Consider the following 18,901-nt stretch of genomic DNA (forward strand, 5'->3'; position numbering starts at 1 on the left):
TCGTGCACCTCATCTTTGGTACTTAGTATGTACACGGCCGAAAAATGGGTAAAATCGTCGGTAAAGAGACATAATAACGCTTACCGTTCCATGCAGCTGGCTTCATACCTCCACAAACGTCGCTGTGAATCAGCTCCAGAGGACGTGCACTCCTAGGCAAGGGCATCTCTATGAAGGGCCGTCGTGTCTGCTTTCCTTTCAAGCAAGGTTCACACAGCTTGCCTTCTGGAATTTCACCTTTCTTCAACACTATACCTTTTACCATGTTTTCACGTACCAGCTTCGTTAGTCCACTTCTCCCTATGTGGCCATACCGCCGATGCCACAACTCTTCATCACTCATGGACTTTTCACTCATAAAGGCTTTCTGTTCCTTTGTCTTACACACTTTCGCGTCCAGCTCATATAAGCAGCCCGTTCGTTTGGCCACGCAAACGACTTCGCCATTTCGCTTTATCACTGCACTGTTCTTCCCGAAAACAACTTCCATTCCCAGCAGACCCACCCGCCTTATCGAGAACAAGTTGTATCTGAGTCCCGGGACATAAAGAACATCATGCACAACACACTTTTGTTTCTTTCTACCAAGGTTCGACACCATGTCCACAGTACCAGCATGTTTGCACTCAAGCACTTGTCCGGACGCAACTTTTATAAACACTGGTTCGTCCAATAGCTTCACATCGCGTAACCAATCCGTCGTCCCCACCATGTGGTCGGATGCACCGGAGTCCAAAATCCACGATACAGCACTGTTCCGCGAGTCGTTTACATTGCCATCCGAACAACCACTAACCAGACTACTAACGAAAGCCACTTCTTTTTCGCTGACGTGAGCTTTTCCCTTATTTACACTCTTCTTATTCTCTCTCTCGTACCCTTGATCCTTCCGACTTGTACATTCCGCTCGTTTATGTCCGAGTTGTCCACAAGAAAAACACTTTAGCTTCCTGTTGCTTTTCTGTCGGCTGTCATGTTTCCCGAACGATTTACCGGCGAAAGCAGTGGGCTCATCCACTTGCGCATCATCACTATTTGCTCGCTTCACACTTTCGTTCAACAATCGCGCCCGTACAAAATCAAACGTACACTGGTCATCCGAAAGAGTCTCGAGCACTGTCACCAGCTGACCGTAAGACCGCGGCATCGTTTGGAGCAAATAAAATACAATCAAACGCTCATCCAACTTTATGCCCGCCGAATGCAAATCGCGCACTATTCTATCGAACACCAGCAAATGCTCCTCCATCGGTCCGCCTTCATCGTATTTCATTGCAGACAACTTCTTAAGCAAGAAAAATTGACCCGAAATACCTTTCCGAGCGAAAGCATTTTGCAAAGCCCCAGATTTCCACAGGCGTTCGCTTCTGCTTGACATATTCAAGCTGCGAATCCGCTATGTTCCTTATCAGGACTGATTTGCACTTAACTTCTTTCACTCTTCTTTCTGCCAATAATTTTCTTTCTTCAACTTCTCTTCAGCTGTATCTGTTGCAACAACACGATATTCCGGCACATCATCTGCTTCTTGTTCGATGCACGGAAGGAGCCCGAGCTCTTCCAAATGGACCTCCATTCGGAAGCTCCAATTAGCGAAATTACTCCCGTCAAAAAGATATACTTTTCTGTCCACTTCCATTCTGGAAATAACCGCTCTCACTCGACAAAAAAAAATCCACTGCTTTTGAACAAACCGAAGAAAGACACGATCTTTTCCGAAGATCACGCACGTGCGATTACCGAAAAACACTTTTGAGGTTAGGGCGTAGCGCTGGGCTCATAACCTGAGAAGATTCGAACAGGGACACGAGTGGAGCGAAATCAAACTCGCCGGTGTCGTTGATGAGTCTTGGTGATAAAATCAAATGTTTTCATGATCTCCCACTTCAGGAGACATCTATGGAGCTTCGCAGTTACTGTGGGAATGTAATCGAAGTGTATGGAACGGTTTCAGTCGATGTTTCGTACAAAGGAACAAATAAGTCTATGCGGTTGTTCGTCGTTAGTACAGATCGACACCCTCTTCTTGGGCGCGAGTGGATGCGATCGTTGCAATTGAGTTGGAATGATATCATGGGTACATCTGTCTCCAATGTCAATAATGTTGAACGTTCTCCTTTCTTTAGTGCTTTAAATTTGTTGTTGGATGAGTTTTCTTCGGTTTTCAGTGAATCGATTGGTAAGATAACAGGGGTTGAAGCTTCAATTACTATGAAAGAAAACTGTAAGCCTGTGTTTCTTAAAGCTCGTCCATTACCCTTTGCTATTCGCGACGTCGTTGAGCGGGAGATAAACGATATGGTGCAATCAGGAGTGCTAGTTAAAGTCAATCACAGCAACTGGGGCACACCTGTGGTTCCTGTTATGAAGTCTGGAAATAAAGTGCGTCTGTGCGGCGATTATAAGCTAACGGTAAATAAAAACCTGTTAGTCGACGAGCATCCTCTACCCACAATCGACGAACTTTTTTCAAATATGGCTGGAGGAGAGAAATTTTCAAAATTAGATTTAGCGCAAGCGTATTTGCAAATGGGCGTTCGCGAAGAGGACCAACAAGTGCTTACCCTCAACACGCATCTAGGTTTGTTTCAACCTACTCGGCTGATGTATGGTGTGGCGTCTGCGCCTGCTATATTTCAACGCGAAATATCCCAAATACTACAAGGTATTCCTGGAGTCTCGGTTTTTCTGGATGACGTCAAAGTTACTGGTCCGGATGCTGCTACCCACCTAGAACGTCTGCGGGAGGTTTTACGTAGATTCAACGAGCATAACATGCGGGTGAACGTTTCTAAATGTGAATTCTTTGCGGACACTATTGAATATTGTGGATATGCCGTTGACCGTCGCGGTATTCACAAAACGAAGCAAAAAGTAGCTGCCATTCAGGAAATGCCTCATCCTGAAAATCGTGAACAAGTTCGTGCTTTTCTCGGACTTGTAAACTACTATGGGAGGTTCTTGCCGAATCTTAGCACTCGGATATATCCTATCAATAATCTGTTAAAAGATAAGACACCGTTTATTTGGGATAACAAATGCGAATTGGCTTTCAACTGGGTCAAAGCGGAGATGCAATCAGATCGTGTTCTGGTACACTATGATACAACGCTTCCTCTCGTGCTAGCAACCGATGCATCACCGTATGGGGTTGGGGCCGTCCTAAGTCACATCTACCCTGACGGAAATGAGCATCCAATTCAGTACGCTTCCCAAACGTTGAACACTACACAACAGAACTACACTCAGGTCGACAAAGAGGCTTACGCGATTATATACGGCGTAAAAAAATTCCACCAATATTTGTTTGGTCGGAAATTTGTACTTGTTACGGATAACAAACCGGTTACCCAGATTTTCTCACCAGATAAAGGTCTTCCAACGCTGTCTGCATTACGCATGCAACACTACGCAGTTTTTCTAGAGTCGTTTGATTTTGAAATTCGATACCGGCCGTCCAAACATCATGCTAATGCCGATGGAATGTCTCGTTTACCGATTTCGGAAGTCGTGAATAATAAAATGGTAGAAGAAGTTGATGTGTTGGAACTCGAACAGATAGAAACTTTACCCATAAACATAGAGGAGTTGGAAGAACACACTAGCAACGATAAAAGCGTAAAGAACCTACTTCAAGGGTTGAAATCCGGAAGATGCGTGGAGGGTCGTGACAGATTCGGCATCGATCAAACCGAATTTACCCTACAAAGCGGCTGTTTGATGAAAGGAATTCGAGTGTATATTCCAGAAACACTTCGGACGCGGGTTTTGCAAGAGCTGCACTTCGGACACTTCGGAGTTTCTCGCATGAAGTCTCTCGCTAGGTCTTATTGCTGGTGGGAAACTGTTGATCGGGACATCATGGATATGGCCCGCGATTGCCCGGATTGCGCAAGAACAAGAACTGATCCAGCGAGAGTTCCTGTACATTGTTGGGAGCGACCATCAGGGCCATTTCAACGGATTCACGCGGATTTTGCCGGGCCGTTTATGGGTTGTTTTTTTCTGATTATTGTTGATGCATACAGTAAATGGCCAGAGGTGAAAATAATCCCAGATATTTCAACAGATACTACTATCAACCGTTTGCGAGATTTTTTTGCCACATTCGGTTTACCATCCGTTCTTGTCACGGATAGAGGATCCCAGTTTACATCCGATATGTTCCAGATGTTCTTGAAAAGAAACGGAATCGTCCATAAAATGGGTGCTCCATACCACCCAGCAACAAACGGACAAGCTGAGAGATATGTCCAAACGTTCAAAGACAAGATCAAAACCTTGCGTTGTTCTCGCTCAGAAATCTCAACGGAATTACAGAATATCTTGATGGCATACAGGCGAACTGTTCACCCTTCAACCGGTCGCAGTCCGTCTATGTTAGTGTTCGGTAGGCAGATCAGGTCACGCATTGATTTGATGATTCCGACGAAAGGAGATGGCTCTTCTACCCGTGGGGAAGAGATAGCAGTTCGTTCATTCGCGGTAAACGATAGGGTGACGGCAAGAGACTTTCTATCTGCGGAAAAATGGCGTTTTGGTGTTGTGACCGAGCGCGTTGGTAAGTTACACTATATGGTCGAGCTTGATGACGGAAGGTTGTGGAAGCGGCATGTTGATCAGCATCGAAAAGGTCCTGTTTTAATAATTAACGAGACATGGTTTGAACTGTTAAAACGTATACTTTATTAGAACGTAACCGTAGAGAGTGTGTCGGTGATCCTTTACACTTCGTACTCAAGACTGTACTGACGCCGTGCATCGTGAGAGGCGGAGTGTTGACGGGGGGAGAGACTACTGCAATGAGTGTCTTACGAGGGGTCGCTACATATTACAACATCCTCCCCACAATAAAATTAAAGTTGATAATCCCGGAATCGTGATGGCAAACGAGTTTGTCGTCTAGGGCGTTCGCAGCTTGTATCGGGTGTGCTTCTTGTTGATGGTGAGACGACTCCGGCCGATTCAGTTGAGCTCATCGTTGTTGGTGCATTTTCATTTGGGACTTCTTCAAATGTTACGCTTGAATCGTTTGATGATGATGATGACTGCTGAACTGGTTGAACGTCATTTTGATGATTGTTTTTGACACCGTTTGATGTCACCGAAGAGGGTGGTAGAACGGGTGAAGCAAATTTCGATGGTGTTGCATCGTCAAAAAAATCCGAGTAATGATCCACCGTTACCAAGAACTTTCGTTTTGATCCTCTATATTCAGCGAAAAACACGTCCAATGAAACCATTTGGAATGGGTACACCGGAATTTTGTGAGATCTCATCGGTGGATTTGCTTGACACGGAGCGAACTTGGCACACACAGAGCACTGTTTCACGACGTCTTTTACTTGGGAGCTCATTCCCGGCCAGAAAAGATTTGATCGAGCCAGTTTCAAAGTAGCTTCTATGCCGTTATGGCTTGCATGGCAACTGTCCACAAGTTTACGTCTCAAGGCGTGAGGAACAAGAATACGGTCACCACGAAATATCAGTCCGTCTTGAGTGGCCAACTCATGCCGATAAGCAAAATATATTTTTGCTCCGTCAGGTACTTGATCAACTGTACTAGGCCACCCGTGTTGGATGTAGTGGGTGATAGCTTGTAGAGAGGAATCCCCGTTCGTATATTCAGCAAGTTCTGCGAGTCTAGCATCCGAGACGTTGAGAAAACTGCTGAGCTTTACTTGGGACATTTCCTGTAGAACTTCGTAGACATTCATTTTTTCGTACGAGTCACAATCTTCGTTCTGGAGTGGAGCCCGAGATAGCGCGTCAGCAACTACGTTGTTTTTGCCCGTGACAAATTCCAGATGCAAGTTATACCGTTGAAGTTTCAGCAGCATATGTTGAAGGCGTTTTGGTGCTGACAAGAGTGGTTTGTTGAACACGTTGAGCAGTGGCTTGTGATCGGTTTTGATGACGGTTCTGGGGTTCCCCACAATTAACTGATCGAACCTTGTGCAAGCAAAAACAATTGCGAGAAGCTCTTTCTCAATTTGGGCATAGTTTTTCTCAGTGGCCGTCAATGTTCTAGATGCATAACCGATGATGCCACCATTTTGGTAGACAGCTACACCCAAACCGAAACAACTGGCATCGCATTCGACTGTTAATGGCTTCGTGACGTCATAATACTGCAGTGTGTTGATGTTGGAAACAAGGGACTTCACTAGTTCAAACTCTTCCTGTTCCACTGGAGTCCACTGCCATGGAACCGTTTCTAAAATCAGCTTACGAAGATTAGTGAGGTTGATGCTGAGATTCCGTATGAACTTGCTGAGGTAGTTAACCATCCCGATGAATCTATGAACCTCCTTCCTGTCGCTTGGAGTTGGGTAGTTCTTGATGGCCAACCGTTTCGTCTCGTCCGGTCGAAGTCCCTGGGTGGTCAAAACATGGCCATAAAATTTTACCGACGTCTGACAGACGTTTAATTTCGATCGATTTAGCTTGACGTTGTTTTCTTTCAACCGACGAAAGAGTAGCTGCAAATTATGATTGTGATTCTTTAACGCTGCTTCCAAAGTATCGCCTATTCCAAAGATGAGCAGGTCATCTGCAATGCATTCAACACCTTCTAAGTCCTGAATCACTTGCTGCAACTTCAATTGAAAAATTTCAGGAGCCGATGCTATTCCGAAAGGGAGACGAGTCCATCGATATCTACCGAATGGTGTCCAGAAAGTAGTTAGTTTACTGCTCTCTTCATCTAACACCACGTGCCAAAAGCCCTTTTTCGTATCTATCGTCGTGAATACCCGAGCCTTTCCGAGTTCAGGGAGAATTTCATCTAAAGTTGTTGACTGCAGATTAGGCCGCCGCAAGGCCTTATTCAACATCACCGGATCCAGACATATGCGTAAACCAGCCTTCGGTCGCTGTACCAAAACCAGGTTACTTACCCAGTTAGTGTGGTTACTTTCCTTCACGATAATGCCGCTTTGCTCCAGGGATTCTAGCTCTTTCTTAAGATCTTGACGCAGGGCTATTGGAACTCTTCGAGGTGACTGGATTGTCGGTTTTATGTTTTCGTCGAGCTCTAGTGTTACCTTACCCGGAAACTTCCCATAGCCTTCGAAAAGGTCCTTATACTCGTCGATGATCTGTTGCGCTTGTACTCGGTATACTCTCATCAGCTTGTCGATTGACGGCTTAGGTTCTGATGCGTTAAATTTTACTGCTTCGCAAAACTTGACAAAACCCAATTCACGTGACGCCCTTGCTGAAAGCAACGGACGGTGTTCGACATCGACGACTTGCAAAATTAACTTGTATTTGCGGTTCAACCGACGACACTTCACTTTCACTTCTCCTAGAACTTTAATCGGGTTGCCACCGAAGCTTTGCAATCGCAGAGTCGATGGTTGCAAGGATGGGTTGCGGTCTTCTGTGAGTTTTTTTAGATGGTCGAGGCCAATCAAACTGACATTGGCTCCTGTATCAAGGTCACAAAGAACTGATTTCCACGATCTCGCAAACTTGATGTCCAACTCTGCAACAACGCCACCACCGTCGACTGAATTGTCGAATATTCTGCTTATGTGGTATTCCTGTTCACTTTCTTCTGATGACTCTCCATTTTCGGAGGCTTCGTCTTCCGAGCTGCATTCCTCCTTTACTTCTCGGATGCTCCGGGACCGTCGGTTCTTCTGCTTTGCTGCTGCACGACACACCTTTTCGAAATGGTTCTTCCCGTTACATTTGTAACAACGTTTTCCCAAGGCAGGACACGTCCCTTTCGAAAATTCATGGGCATCTCCACAGAATTTGCATCTTGGTGAATTGACCTGCTTCGAACGAGCTTTTCCTTTTGCAATTTTGTTGACCTCTGCCTCCGGGGTGACATACGTCAACTCGTGTGATCTTTTCTCTGTTATCTCTTCTGCACGACATAGGTCTACTGCTTTATCCAAGGTTATATCGGATATTGTTAGCATCTTCGTTCGCAAATGCTGCCACCTGTTGGCAGTGACCAACTTGTACGCCATTAGTTCCGACTCAAGGTTTCCGAGTCTAGCAACTTTTGCCAAACCCTTTAGACGAGAACAAAAGTCATCAACATTCTCTCGGGGTGCTTGAACCGCCGAAAAAAAATCCAATCTGTCGATAATTATATTACGTTTTGCTACAACTTTGGCCTTTATCGCTCGTAGAGCCGATTGCGTGTCAGCAGCTTCCGCAGGAGTGAGTTCGAAGTTGCGATACTTTTTCCTAGCAGGCTCACCAATAATAGCCAGCAGAAAGCTGACTTTCTTAGCGTTGTCCGCGGGTGGCCAATCCTCCATACCTGTCGCCTTGACGTAGTCTTTCCAGCTCTTGACGAAGAAATCAAAATTCTCCTCCATGTCGCCATCCAGTGCCAGTGGCGACGGCTGTGGAACAGGGACGCTTGATGCGCATGAGCGCTGCTCCACTTGACGAAGCTGCGCTTGTAACGATGCTGTAGTTGCTGTTGCAACAGATGTTGCCGTTGCATTTACTGACTGCATCAATTGGTTAAACATGTTAACCTGGTGATCCAGAAACATTTTAAATTGATTGGAATCCATGTCGATGAGGACGAGTAAATTTTTTCTTCTCACTTAAAAAAAACAAAATGGCCACCGTGAGGCCGTACTTCGGTTCCGCGATTTTTTCGATCGATTTTTTCCGCGATATACACTAATGACGCCGGAATTAAATTATTCGAAACTCGCGCCGACTTCTGACACCATGTTTTAATAATTAACGAGACATGGTTTGAACTGTTAAAACGTATACTTTATTAGAACGTAACCGTAGAGAGTGTGTCGGTGATCCTTTACACTTCGTACTCAAGACTGTACTGACGCCGTGCATCGTGAGAGGCGGAGTGTTGACGGGGGGAGAGACTACTGCAATGAGTGTCTTACGAGGGGTCGCTACATATTACAGGTCCCTTGGTCAAAACTCAGCTGTTTGATGGTTTACCTAAGCGTAGTTCCGCGTATGAAAACGTACCGCTGGTACAAAACCGAAATGCTATTGAGCAATCAAGTGAAACTTCGCTTTCCACACCCCATATGCCCTTAGCTGGTCCAGTTCCATCTAGTGAAATCCCTCAAAGCCCTATCACCAAGATAAATCACGACAACCCGGTTTTGGAAGAGCCTAGACTAGTAACAGACACTGCTGGCCAAGAAACAAGAAAATCAACCAGAGTAAGGAAGCCACCAAACAGGCTCAATCTGTAATGATGTCACTAACTCACTAACATGTACTGTATGTTTAAGACTATGTATCTGTTTAAGAACAGTTGTTAGGGAGGAAGAGATGTTATGATTTACAGTATCCCCCCGTTTATCCGGACCTCGCTAGTCCGACGACTCGTTAGTTCGGATCTCACTAATTCGGAATTTTCCGGATTAAAAAGTATCAACACCCATTTAAACACATTATGCTGTCAGTTTTCAATTTTGTGCTGTGATTTTGTTTTGGTTCGTTTGTATGGATTTGACAGTCGGATTAACGAGAGAAACCCCGATAGTCCGGCCATACATTTGTCGGATCAGCGGGGGTATACTGTATATGATTACAGTGTGTTACAGTGCATTTGAACGCGTTCAGTTTGCGTTCAAAAATATTGAACTGAACCTGTGATTATAATGGGCCAAACACAATTGATACGTTTGCGTGTGTTTTGACAGTTTTCTCATGGGAAAACTGTCAAAACGCACGCAAACGTATCAATTGTGTTTGGCCCATAAGAACAGCACGTGCCTTCCGATACAAAAATTGAACTCCAAGGAGGCTTTGCTTGAACCAGAGGACCGACATCCAATTTTTTTACTATGGATTTTGACAGATTTGCCTGTCTGTTCTTTTTTGGGGGATAAATTTATCCCCCAATGTCAAATTACCCCAATACTTATTTATTTTGCATTAGTATGTGCGCGAATTTTGAATGTTTACGTTTTAACAGGAGAATATGATGCAAAACGCCCATACCACTCAATAATCCAACATGATACAATCATGAGAAAATAGAGAGAAAAATAACGAACTATAAATTAAAACCTTTGGAATAGTATGATCCTGGCATCATTTTTGTACAAATCAAGTTTATAAGGGTAAAATGCGTAAGAGATTCAAAGTATGGAAACTATACAATGGCATCTAAACAAATAATTAATTTTCTGGTTGTTTTAACATGAAGTAGGCCCTCCTTAGCCGTGCGGTAAGTTGAATATTCTTATGTTTAAAGCATGGAATCGAGTGTAAAATAGTTTTAATTTTCTTCTTCTTCGTATTGGCATTATATACTCACACTGGGACAGAGCCGCCTCGCAGCTTAGTGTTCATTCACCACTTCCACAGTTATTAACTGCGAGGTTTCTAAGCCAAGTTACCATTTTTGCATTCGTATATCATGAGGCTAACACGATGATAATTTTATGCCCAGGGAAGTCGAGACAATTTCCAATCCGAAAATTGCCTAGGCCGGCACCGGGAATCGAACCCAGCCACCCTCAGCATGGTCTTGCTTTGTAACCGCGCGCCTTACCGCACGGCTAAGGAGGGCCCCATTGCCCCCCCCTTACACACTTAAAATAAATCACCGAATTCGGTAAAATTTTACCGAAATTTCAACAGCAGAACTGTTTGATAAATAATTTTACTGATTTTCGATGATTTTGACAGTTGAACAATGGAAAAAATTACAAAAAATCTGTAAAATAATTACCGAACAGTTCTGCTGTTGTGATTTCGGTAAAATTTACCGAATACTGTGAAATGAGTTAAGTGTGTACAAATCCTTTATAATATCTGGCAGATGTGCCAGATATAATGAAGGGCTTATCGCCCCTCCCAACGGAAAACCAAATCGACCACGTTCTAATCGACGGTAAATTCTTCTCCGACATCACGAACGTCCGCACTTACCGCAGTGCGAATATTGAATCTGACCACTACCTCGTTGCAGTGCGCTCAAAACTCTCGACGGTGTACAACACGCGTCGAAGTCGGACGCCGCGGCTTAACATTGGGCGGCTACAAGACGGTAGACTGTCCCAAGAATACGCGCAGCAGCTGGAAGTGGCACTTCCAATGGAAAAGCAGCTAGGCTCTTGAAGATGGCTGGAGAGATATTCGATCCGCCATTGGTAGCACCGCAACCGCTGCACTTGGCACGGTGCCCCCGGATCAGAGAAACGACTGGTATGACGGCGAATGTGAGCAGTTAGTAGAAGAGAAGAATGCAGCATGGGCGAGATTGCTGCAACATCGCAAGAGGGCGAACGAGGCACGAGTATAAACAGGCGCGAAACAGACAAAACTCGATTTTCCGGAGGAAAAAACGTCAGCAGGAAGATCGAGACCGTGAAGAGACGGAGCAACTGTACCGCGCTATTAACACACGAAAATTCTATGAGAAGTTGAACCGTTCACGTAAGGTCTTCGTGCCACAGCGTGATATGTGTAAGGACATAAACGGGAACCTTCTTACGAACGAGCTTGAGGTGATCCAAAGGTGGCGGCAGCACTACGAAGAGCACCTGAATGGCGATGTGGCAGACGAAGATGGCGGTATGGTGATGGACCTGGGGGAACGCGCGCAGGACATAATTCTACCGGCTCCGGATCTCCAGGAAATCCAGGAGGAGATTGGCCAGCTGAAGAACAACAAAGCCCCTGGGGTTGACCAACTACCAGGAGAGCTATTTAAACACGGTGGCGAGGCACTGGGTCATTACCAAGATTTGGGAGGAGGAAGTTTTGTCGCAGGAGTGGATGGAAGGTGTTGTGTGCCCCACACCCAACCAGCGGATGGCAGATTTTAATACAATTCTGCATAAGAACCTTACAGAAACTGTATAATAATTTGGCATATACAATTTCGGAAGATTTTAATACAATTTTTGTATTGAAATAATACAGATTTGTATTATTTTAATACAATATTTGTATAAAAAGCTTACAGAATTGTATATGCCAAGATTTTATTCAATGGTTGCCAGATTTGTTTTTTGGGTGCATGTACAAAAAGGGCGATAAGCTGGATTGTAGCAACTACCGCGCAATCACATTGCTAAACGCCACCTACAAGGTACTCTCCCAAATTTTATGCCGTCGACTAGCACCAATTGCAAGGGAGTTCGTGGGGCAGTACCAGGCGGGTTTTATGGGCGAACGCTCCACCACGGACCAGGTGTTCGCCATTCGCCAAGTACTGCAGAAATGCCACGAATACAACGTGCCCACACATCATCTATTCATCGACTTCAAAGCCGCATATGATACAATCAATCGGGACCAGCTATGGCAACTAATGCACAAACCGGATAAACTGACACGGTTGATCAAAGCGACGATGGATCGGGTGATGTGCATAGTTCGAGTTTCCGGGGCATTCTCGAGTCCCTTCGAAACCCGCAGAGGGTTACGGCAAGGTGATGGTCTTTCGTGTCTGCTATTCAACATCGCATTGGAAGGGGTAATACGAGGAGCAGGGATTAACACGAGTGGTACAATTTTCAATAAGTCCGTCCAGCTATTTGGCCTTGCCGACGACGTAGATATTATGGCACGTAACTTTGAGAAGATGGAGGAAGCCTACATCAAACTGAAGAGGGAAGCCAAGCGGATCGGACTAGTCATCAACACGTCGAAGACGAAGTACATGATCGGAAGAGGTTCAAGAGAAGACAATGTGAGCCACCCACCTCGAGTTTGCATCGGTGGTGACGAAATCGAGGTGGTAGAAGAATTTGTGTACTTGGGCTCACTGGTGACTGCCAAAAATGATACCAGCAGAGAAATTCGGAGACGCATAGTGGCTGGAAATCGTACATACTTTGGACTCCGCAAGACGCTCCGATCGAATAGAGTTCGCCGCCGTACCAAACTGACAATCTACAAAACGCTCATTAGACCGGTAGTTCTCTACGGACACAAGACCTGGACGATGCTCGTGGAGGACCAACGCGCACTTGGAGTTTTCGAGAGGAAAGTGCTGCGTACCATCTATGGTGGGGTGCAGATGGCGGATGGTACGTGGAGGAGGCGAATGAACCACGAGTTGCATCAGCTGTTGGGAGAACCATCCATCGTTCACACCACAAAAATCGGACGACTGCGGTGGGCCGGGCACGTAGCCAGAACAGTAATCCGGTGAAAATGGTTCTCGACAACGATTCGACGGGCACAAGAAGGTGAGGTGCACAGCGGGCAAGGTGGATCAATCAGGTGGAAGATGACCTCCGTAGACTGCGTGGTTGGCGACGTGTAGCCATGGACCGAGCCGAATGAAGAAGACTCTTATATACCGCACAGGCCAATTCGGCCTTAGTTTGAATAAATAAATAATAATCATAATGGGGAAATGATGGACAAAAAAAGTTATATTTTTTTTAAATCAGTTTGTTTTTCAAAAATCGTCGAAATATTTGTTTTACGGTTTTGTTGACCCGATTTTATGAAAGCGCGGTAAATTTTAAATGGAATTATATGCATTATAAGATAAAATGTTTATTTAAAACACCTTTTTTTTTTTTTTTTAATTTTCAGTCATTCTCGATTTTTTTTTTCAATTCTATTCAACCTAGAATTAACTTTTACCATATTTTACTGAACATTTTCATGGTAAATATGAGATGGTGGAGAAGGTGGAGAAAAAATTCCCGTTTTGCCCATGTATTTGTCTTATTTGTCATCGAAATCGACAAAAATTTAAACCTAGTTACAATGATATGGAAATGTTAATATCATCTTCCAAACGTGCATGTGCGTACATGTTCGCCTCTAATTCTATCATGAACATGTACGTCTAAGTTTGGAAGATGATATTAGTATTTCTATATCATTGTAAATCGTTTAACTTCACGTAGAAGTAACACACACAAAATCATTAATTTAGTAAACCTAGTTGTTTAATGGACCCAAACAATAAAGTCGAAATAGATTGTAATTCATTTTTCGAGTTCTCATTGAACAGGACCAAGAGCAGAACTGTATCGATAAGTAATTTATTTCACGTTTTACAGTTTTTAACGTGTAAAGCTCAAAAGCTGCAAAATGCAGATGCTTTCGTTACGTTAGTAGTGCAGTATACATTAAGGCGCTGGACAAAACATTCAATAACGGTTGATAACGAAATAGCTGCGTTACGGCTGTTATTTTTGCACAGCTGTTTCGTGAGCGAACTGTCAACTCTCTCGCGCGTTTGCAGTCATCAATCGCCCGGCCCGCGTTCAGTTTTTGTTTTGATTCCGCGTGGTATTGACTTTGTTGTGTGTTCGCCGGTTCGGTTTGTAAACGTTTCTCGGAGTTTTTGGTGATTTTCTGTGCGCGAAAAAGTCGTCCAGTCGCAAAATGCCGATGGCAAAGGCCCAACTCACTGAAGAGCCCCCGGCCAAGATGCGCAAGGGTGCCCTCACCGTGGCCCAAATCAATGCGGACGAGTTGACCTTCGTAAGTACCGGGACCTGTTGCTTTAGAAAGAATAAAAATGATTATCATTCGTATCATCTGCTTTTAGTTGGCCAATCGGTTCTGGGCTCCGGACACGGCCGGTTCCCACGAGGAATACAATGCCGGTATCATTGAGGAAATTTATCGGCGGGAGATTTGTGAATCGCGTTACTCGATGCGGCGGATCATGATGTTGGAGTTTAGTCAGTATCTGGAGAATTATCTGTGGCCGAATTTCCGCGGGGATGTGTCCTCCCGGGCACACCTGATGTCCATTGTGATCATGTTGAATGAAAAGTTTCGCGAAAAGGTTGAAGTGTGGAAAGTGTTCGACGTTAATGGGGATCAGTTTCCGTTGTTTTTCCAACGGGTTTTGGAAGCTTGTCTGGAAGACACAACGGTCAATCCGTTCAATATGCGAGAGCAAACATCTCTGCTAGTGTTTTTGAATCACTGCTTCAATAGCATGGAAGTGGAGCTTTGTAGAAACCAGGCGAAGCGACTGGTTTCATTGGCCATGTGGTCCTGTTTGCAGCCCAAGCGTCGTGATCAGGAGCTAAAGGAGATTCCGGAGTGGAGAAAGTTTTGGAAGAAGCTGCAAAAGCGAGACAAAGCATCCGACAAGGAAAAGGTCGATTGGGAAAGGCATTTTTTGCAGAATTTGATGATTAAGTTTATGAACATTTTGGAATCTATCACAGAGGAGGGGGCGGTCTGTGAAGAAACGGTGCGTTATTGTGAGCGATTCCTTGAGTTTCTGATTGATTTGGAAGCGCTGCTGCCAACTAGGCGGTTCTTCAACACGGTAATGGATGACTGCCATGTTGTTGTACGGTGTTCGATGGCTCCACTGTTGCAGCGAAACGAGGGAAATCTTTTCGCACAGGTAAGTCTCATCTACCAGTTTAACAAACAATTCAATTTGAATTATAGGATAATTCTTTTAAATAGTAGGTTATCGCATTAGTTAGATCAAGTAAAAGAGTAATCATTTTCCAGGTATAATCTAAAATTTAATGTCTGTCCAAGGAATGTTTTAATTTGATCAATGTCATAGAACAAAAATTTCTTCAGTGCTCAAATAACTGTTTATCCTAGAAACATCTTTCTGTGCTATATTTTCTAAATCTTCAAAATTTTAATTCATGCATTTAAGAAGTAGTGAATACCTTAAATCAAGTAATTAAAGTGATTAGTTTATCCATCAAAAAGAGTGAGTTAAACGCTGAACACATGTAGACATTGTGTACAACAAGAAGCGATTACTTTGTCTCGTATATGACCAGGTGATCTACATCAGAATGCGTCCATGTATCAAGAAGTACGCAATCAAGGGGGACGAGTACATAATCAAGGCCGAATAAGGTTATATAAACATGCAAGAAAATCCTGTTTTGTTGGAATGTGCCTTAAAGAATGTGAAAATATTTCTAACAGGTGATACAGATTCAATCCGTTATGCTGAATCACGTTAAATTTTTTACGGACCGATAACAATCCATCACCCGATATCCTTTCGTTTTGCAAATTGCACATAATTTCTTCGGAGCTCTAGCATCAGAATTACTGCTGAGACCATTGACCATTGAATCACGGATGATTCTACGGATTCAATATGTATCTGAATAAATGCTCGTTCCTTGGGCTTCTGTTACTTCGTCCAAGGCCAGTTTAACTAGACAACTATTTATTTATTTATTTATTAACTGTTAATTCGACATTATATAAATTCTCAATTATTCTGATGCAGAGATTTGTTTCACTTACAGCTGCGATCAATTCAGTGGCTTGTTTAGAAAATTGATAGTTCATTGGCGAGATTAACAAAAAGGGAGAAAAATATTTAAAAAAAAACCCTGAATTCAACTTAGACAGATATGATTATGGGAAAATATCCAGTATTGATGGATTAGTAGACGTTTCACACGATGTTCTAAATCTTGCTGAAACTTTCTCTACAAAATAATAAATTGTTTCCACTTCCACTATTTGGTGGAGGTCTTCAGTAGAAAACCAGGGATTAGAATTTAGCATCACCTTCAAAAGCTTATTTTATATCGCTTGTAATCGTCTGAGATGTGATAGGACACACTTTTGCCACATCGGGCAACCATAAAAAGGTCTGAACACACATTTGTAGAAGAAGCTTGTTGGATAACTGGAGGGACGATATATGATGGATAATCGAGTAAAGCGAGCGTAATAGAACGTCGATTTTTCTATTGCTTGATTAATTTGCCTTTGGACGCATAAATGTCTCATGTCACATTTTAACATTTTTGAGGTTTTGATGTTCAACGTCATAATTTGATTCGTATTTTTGAAATATTTTGTCAAAACAGAGGTTTTATTCTAGAAAACTCGAAAAAAAATGTGAAATCAATTTGTCACATTCGAACAAATGGACGCATACTTGTCACACTAAAAAAAGGAGATATAACAATCACACAAAAAGACACATAGCACTACGTAATGTGTCCTGAGGACCGTCCATAAAATATACCATGCATTTAGGGTCATCTACAATCCACGTGGGTAGTTTAGAAGGATGGCTGGCATTGGCGTTCTAGGGGGGGGGGGTAAATTTTGACGTAGGACTACGTCCTTTGCGAAAATAGGGAGGTAATTCTGCGTATTTAATTTTGAGACCTTCACGAAAAATTAAGATTTTCGAGATTTTGGTATCAATCGATCGACGAACTCTTTGAGATTTTCCCCAACTATTAAAAACAATGGGCTGGCCGTCGCCGTAAGTAGCAGTACTCAAGAGAAATATCCACGCAATGCTCAGACTTTTTTTTAACTAATTTTATTTGCTAATTATCTAATACATGCATTCATCTCTTAGACTAGGTGTTCCGTGTCTTCTTAACACTATCATCCTTATTTGCTATGTCATATTTTTAGTTATTATTAATACATTTCAATTGCCTCTGGCAGTTAGAATTTTTTTCCTCTGGTTCAATTGAACCATGTAGGAATGACAATGTTTTCAACTTAAACTAATCTTAACCTATTTTATACTAAGGGTACAAGGAGTTAATCGTTGCAATAGAAGATTGCAACGATTTTTGTCTAAAATTGGAAATTATTTTGTTGGACATTTGTTGCAATGTCTCAATATTAGAAATTCTATGAAGTTCATTAGTACTATACCACGGAGGCAACTTCAGAATCATTTTCAGAATTTTATTTTGAATCCTCTGAAGTGCCTTCTTTCTGGTATTGCAGCAACTAGTCCATATTGGCACAGCATACAACATGGCAGGTCTAAAAATTTGTTTGTAAATCAAAAGTTTGTTCTTAAGACAAAGTTTTGATTTTCTGTTTATAAGTGGATATAGGCATTTAATATATTTGTTACATTTGGCTTGAAGGCCTTCAATGTGATTTTTAAAAGTTAATTTTTGATCTAGCCCTAAGTCCTAAATATTTAGCTTCGCTAGACCAATTAATTGGAACCCCATTCATAGTGACAATATGTCTGCTAGAAGGTTTCAAATAAGAAGCTCTCGGCTTATGTGGGAAAATTATAAGCTGAGTTTTGGAAGCATTCGGAGAAATTTTCCATTTTTGCAAGTAAGTGGAGAAAATATCCAAACTTTTTTGCAATCTACTACAAATGACACGAAAGCTTCGCCCTTTGACTGAGAGACCTGTGTCATCTGCAAACAAAGATTTTTGACACCCTGGTGGTAAATCAGGTAAGTCAGTGCCTTGGGGAACACCAGCTCTCACAGGTAATCTATCAGATTTAGAATTCTGATAGTTTACCTGCAGTGAGCGATCTGATAAATAATTTTTGATCAGTTTAATAATGTACAGAGGAAAATTAAAATTCATCAATTTTACAATCAAACCTTCATGCCAAACACTGTCAAATGCTTTCTCTATATCAAGAAGAGCAACTCCAGTCGAATATCCTTCAGATTTGTTGAGCCGAATTAAGTTCGTAACTCTTAATAACTGATGAGTGGTTGAATGCCCATGGCGAAAACCAAATTGCTCATCAGCAAAAATAGAATTGTCATTAATATGAACCATCATTCTATTTAAAATAATCTTTTCAAACAGTTTGCTTATTGAAGAAAGCAAACTGATTGGGCGATATCTAGAAGCCTGAGCTGGATTTTTGTCCGGCTTCAAAATTGGAACAACTTTGGCATTTTTCCATTTATCTGGGAAGTATGCCAATTGAAAACATTTGTTAAATAAATTAACCAAAAAGGATAAAGAGCTGTCAGGAAGTTTTTGATAAGTATGTAGAAAATACCATCATCACCCGGGGCTTTCATATTTTTAAATTTTCTAGTAATAGATCTCACTTCATCCAAATTAGTTCCCAACGAAGGGTCAAAAACATTATCTTGGTTGAGAATGTCTTCGAAGCTTCGTGTAACCTGATCCTCAATTGGACTAGTGAGACCTAGACTAAAATTATGGGCACTCTCGAACTGCTGAGCAAGTTTTTGAG

General features: G+C 42.7%; 2 protein-coding genes across 2 annotated transcripts in view; one reads left to right on the top strand and one right to left on the bottom strand.

Moving 5' to 3' along the window:
* Positions 1–4,856: 4,856 nt before the first annotated feature.
* On the bottom strand, positions 4,857–8,546 carry LOC134206274 (uncharacterized protein K02A2.6-like). Its single transcript, XM_062681968.1, has one exon. It carries the CDS (start codon positions 8,544–8,546, stop codon positions 4,857–4,859), a length of 3,690 nt encoding a protein of 1,229 aa, XP_062537952.1.
* A 5,655-nt stretch (positions 8,547–14,201) lies between these two features.
* LOC134227241 (RNA helicase aquarius) overlaps positions 14,202–18,901 on the top strand; it is a 355,300-nt gene continuing 350,600 nt past the window's right edge. The window contains exons 1-2 of the mRNA XM_062708591.1: positions 14,202–14,427; positions 14,495–15,313. Coding sequence (XP_062564575.1) covers positions 14,329–14,427; positions 14,495–15,313 — 918 coding nt within the window. The 5' untranslated portion in view covers positions 14,202–14,328. The remainder of the gene's footprint in view (positions 14,428–14,494; positions 15,314–18,901) is intronic.

The sequence above is a fragment of the Armigeres subalbatus genome, chromosome 1, assembly GCF_024139115.2.
Source record: "Armigeres subalbatus isolate Guangzhou_Male chromosome 1, GZ_Asu_2, whole genome shotgun sequence".
Taxonomy (NCBI): Eukaryota; Metazoa; Arthropoda; class Insecta; order Diptera; family Culicidae; genus Armigeres; species Armigeres subalbatus.

Bases quoted from the DNA above. Each gene is read 5' to 3' on its own strand.
- LOC134206274 (XM_062681968.1), bottom strand. From the start codon at position 8,546: ATGGATTCCAATCAATTTAAAATGTTTCTGGATCACCAGGTTAACATG.